Source organism: Henckelia pumila, chromosome 2 (assembly GCF_033568475.1).
Source record: "Henckelia pumila isolate YLH828 chromosome 2, ASM3356847v2, whole genome shotgun sequence".
Taxonomy (NCBI): domain Eukaryota; kingdom Viridiplantae; phylum Streptophyta; class Magnoliopsida; order Lamiales; family Gesneriaceae; genus Henckelia; species Henckelia pumila.
In genome coordinates, this window is record NC_133121.1 from 34,008,122 (window position 1) to 34,012,013 (window position 3,892).

General features: G+C 33.9%; 1 protein-coding gene across 2 annotated transcripts; it reads right to left on the bottom strand.

Moving 5' to 3' along the window:
- Nucleotides 1–1,850: 1,850 nt before the first annotated feature.
- On the bottom strand, nucleotides 1,851–3,636 carry LOC140884404 (F-box/FBD/LRR-repeat protein At5g56420-like). 2 transcript variants are annotated; one of them, XM_073291152.1, is made up of 3 exons: nucleotides 2,743–3,636; nucleotides 2,437–2,574; nucleotides 1,851–2,308 (listed from the first exon to the last, which is right to left on the bottom strand). In XM_073291152.1, the coding sequence occupies exons 1-3, from the start codon at nucleotides 3,526–3,528 to the stop codon at nucleotides 2,042–2,044; spliced, it is 1,191 nt and encodes a 396-aa protein (XP_073147253.1). In that variant the 5' UTR covers nucleotides 3,529–3,636; the 3' UTR covers nucleotides 1,851–2,041. The 2 variants fall into 2 exon arrangements, with proteins under 2 accessions (XP_073147253.1, XP_073147252.1); XM_073291151.1 differs by having other exon boundaries at nucleotides 2,653–3,636.
- Nucleotides 3,637–3,892: the final 256 nt, after the last annotated feature.

Consider the following 3,892-nt stretch of genomic DNA (forward strand, 5'->3'; position numbering starts at 1 on the left):
ACTATTGTTGTGTATACCTGGTACTAATATCATTATCAAAATAATGCTACTTTTGTAATAGTATTGATACTATATGTGACTGACCCAAACAACACCAACACATTAAATATAAAAGCAAACAACATCAACAACAAGCAGCTGTATTAGTATATCAATGAAACTTCAAAATAAAATAAACTACTACTAGTATTATTTATTTAAGTCGCCGAGATAAATCGATCATCAAAAATAATACAAGACTAGTTTCATTCTTAAAATACTAGATGCACGTTCACACATCCAAATGGGACTCCTACCAAAGTTTCATTCTTCTTCCTGTGACACCTACCAAGAAACCAAGTACATCATCAAGAAACAGTTGACAAAAAAAAATTTAATTTAAAAGATTAAATGTATGTGGTATACATTATCAGAAAACATATTCCTAAATTAATTATTTGTATGTGCATCTGTTGTGCCCTGCTCTATGCCACTGACCAAACTCACTAGAGTTTGCATATAAAATCTGTTACATATTGTTGTAATTTGCACAATATATTTTATCTTTCTAGTCATCAATTTCAAATCAATTGATGCATTACAATACTTCCATGAAATCAATATTTTAAAAAAAAAATCATAGCATTACTACAAAAATTGAAAAAAAAAAAACGGCTCTAATTCAATTTAAAAAAAAAAGAATAAAGAAAATCTAAGTGAATACCTTTCAACGTATTTGTTACTTTGCGTATGTTCACTTCTTTTTAGAGACCACAAATCAATTATTCTCAATTTTAAACTCAGTACAATTGAATCATGTTTGAGACATCATTGCCATCATTCAAAATCACAAACATTTTCTCATGGCCCATGGGGAACTACATATTACCAACACACTGTTTCTAGCTTAATCTATACATACTTTGTTGATGGCCCAAAAAATATCTCCATTAAACTCACCAAATCATTTACCAATATCATACAATCCCTTAAAATTTGTATAGTTTTTGGAGCAAAATCATATAATTGTCCTCAAGCATGACATTTCACTTGAAATTAGGTTTTTTCCTCAACCCATCTAACCAAGATGTGGGTTGGAAGGAAAAAAAAAATTATAGATATTGGGTAGTAAACAAAGTGAACTAATAAAAAGACGACTCAACACAATCTTTTAACAAACATAAAAAATCTCAAACAATCACCGTCAAATCCTCAAATCTACCAAAAAAAACTCTAAAATAGAAATGACAAAAAGAAAAAAAAATTATATAAAATTTGCCAAATAAAACTTCTAATATGCAAAAACTAAGTCCAAACAACCTCAAGTATGAAAAACGAAGCTAAAATTACCAAAGAAAAAAAAATTAACATTACCACCAGAGAAAACAATGCTTTTGAAGTGAAAAATATCGTCGTCGTCACCCACAATCGCCATTGATAGAAGCTCATTGATCCAAGAATTTTTTGCCTTCTCTTTTATTTTTCAGAAATGAAATTTTCTTGAAGATAATGAGTCTCGTTTTTTATTTAATGTTCTTAATTAATAACTCTATTTAAAGTTCATTATACATATAATAAGAAATTTTGACATGGGAGCTGAAACTAAAAAAAATGATAGTGAGAGCTCTTAATAAAATATTCTGACACGGGGAGCTGAAACTAAAAAAAGATGATAGTGGGAACCCTTAAATAATATTCTGACAAAGAGAGTTCGAACATAAAAAAAGTTGAGAGTGGAGAATTCTTATAAAATATTCTGACAGAGGATTGATTTGTAAAGTGCCATAACTTAAAAATATGTGTTTCAGAATATTAAATAATTCAATTTTTTTAAATAAAAAATAACTAGAAAAAACTGAATTGGCGAGGCAAGCAGCATCAACATTGTGCCGGGGTGCAAGGGATGCCCACGAGGATTTACCAAATGGGTGTATTTCGCATGCAGGTCGGACAATGTTTAAAAACTATACTGTCTATAAGCATATGAACAACATATTTTCAAATTGAGACAACTCACACTTAGTTCTCAAAAATATTCATAATTTCCATTCCGGATGATGATTTACACATCTGAGACGAAAGTAAGCCGACACATCTGAGATGCTCTTGAAGAATATGAAACCTGCTCAAGTATTTTGGCGTCTTCACCATGAGACACTGAATTTATGTCCATCCTCTGCAATACTTTAGCATGCCTCAGAATATATCTAATCATGTTCAACTCGTCATCCCCACCTTCAAATCCATGAATCACTACATATTTGAGGGATGATAATAGACATTTCGGCAACTGCTTAGGCTCCCTCCAGCGTTTTAGTTCGTCTTTCACCTGATGAAATCAATACCACCAACACCACCTAAGTCTATAAACAAAAACAAACTAAAGAGGAAATAAAGAGAAGATAATATATTCACTCATTCACTATAATAAGTCCTCGATCATTGGCAGCAAGAAACCTTTAGAACTGTAAGGGACTCCAGATTATAAGCACTTTGAAGCAATTCTGTCAGGAGAATATACCAATCAGCTTCTATTTCCAGTTTGATCAAATTATGAAACTTTGTAGTACCGATGGAAAATGTCGAATCCAGAAGCTGAAGACAAAGCGTAAAGAGGTCAGAAGACGATGTGATCATATAGCTAGCTAGCTAGACACGAAAACATATATATACCTTCATCGAAACGTTGTTTCTAAGTGTTAAACTTTTGGCATTAGATAGCTTGTCAACAAAGTGAAAAATACTCCTCCAACAGTCTTTTACCTCAAAAAAGAGATCCCAGGAAAAACAAACTTGTCCCTCAACTAACGAGGATAAATTTTGGGGCACAATAATCTGGGATTGGGAAAAGCAATCATGGATTTCGAGATACTGAACCGCAGGGGTATCCAACAATAGCTTGTGTTGGCAATCATGATATTCCGGAATGCACGGGAGCACAAACCGCAGAACAAGCGATTTTATAGTCGGAGAACGCACGTAACAGCAGTTCTTCTCTACACACCAATCTGTTTCAATAAGCAAATCCTCGAGAGCTGGACACCCGGAGAGCAAGTTAGGAAGGGACTCATCGTTCACGTAACAATTCCAGAGAAGCCGGAGTTTCTTGAGACCAGGCAAACAAACTTCCCCTGCCTCGGATTCGATCGAACAATCTTCAAGAGTCATTTCCACCAGTGTTTTGCACTCGAAACAGCATTGAGGCAACCGAACACGATAGATGACAAAGAGAGAAAGAACACGAACGTCTCGAGCGACCGCAGCGGTGACCCATGCCTGAATACGATTATCGGCAACGTAATCATCAGTTAAACGGACGGTGAAAGTATCTATGGAGCAATTGTGCAGCAACAGAAACCTGTCGACCATGTCCGGAAAGTCCATTTTGTTTTGGAAGAATCCTTCGTCGATGAGACGAAGATCGGGGACATAAGTCCACACGTACCTCCATCTTTTAGCAACAACACTGGTTCTCGCAGACAAATGAATGGGGAGAAAAGAGAGAATGTGACATAGAATTGGGTCCGACAAGTTACTGATTTTATCCATAGATGATTGACAACAATTAGGCACTCAGAAAACAGATATATTCCAATTTTCAGAAGTTTTACGGTTTATGATTTCGATCCACTCCATGGATGCATTCAAGTTTGCAGAGTCGGGAATTTGAATCAATTCTGCCGATACGTTACTCAAATTATGCTATTATATTGGGATTTTCAAACAAGATAAGATGTAAATATTTACATAATTAGTAATTAATTATGACAATCATATAATTTCAAAATCTTTACCCTATCTTTTATTATTTAATTTAATTAATTTAATTGGATGGTTTCCTTTTTTTTTTTTAAATTATTTAATCGGATGGTTATCTTTCCAAGATTTGAGAAATCAAGCGGATTACGATTAA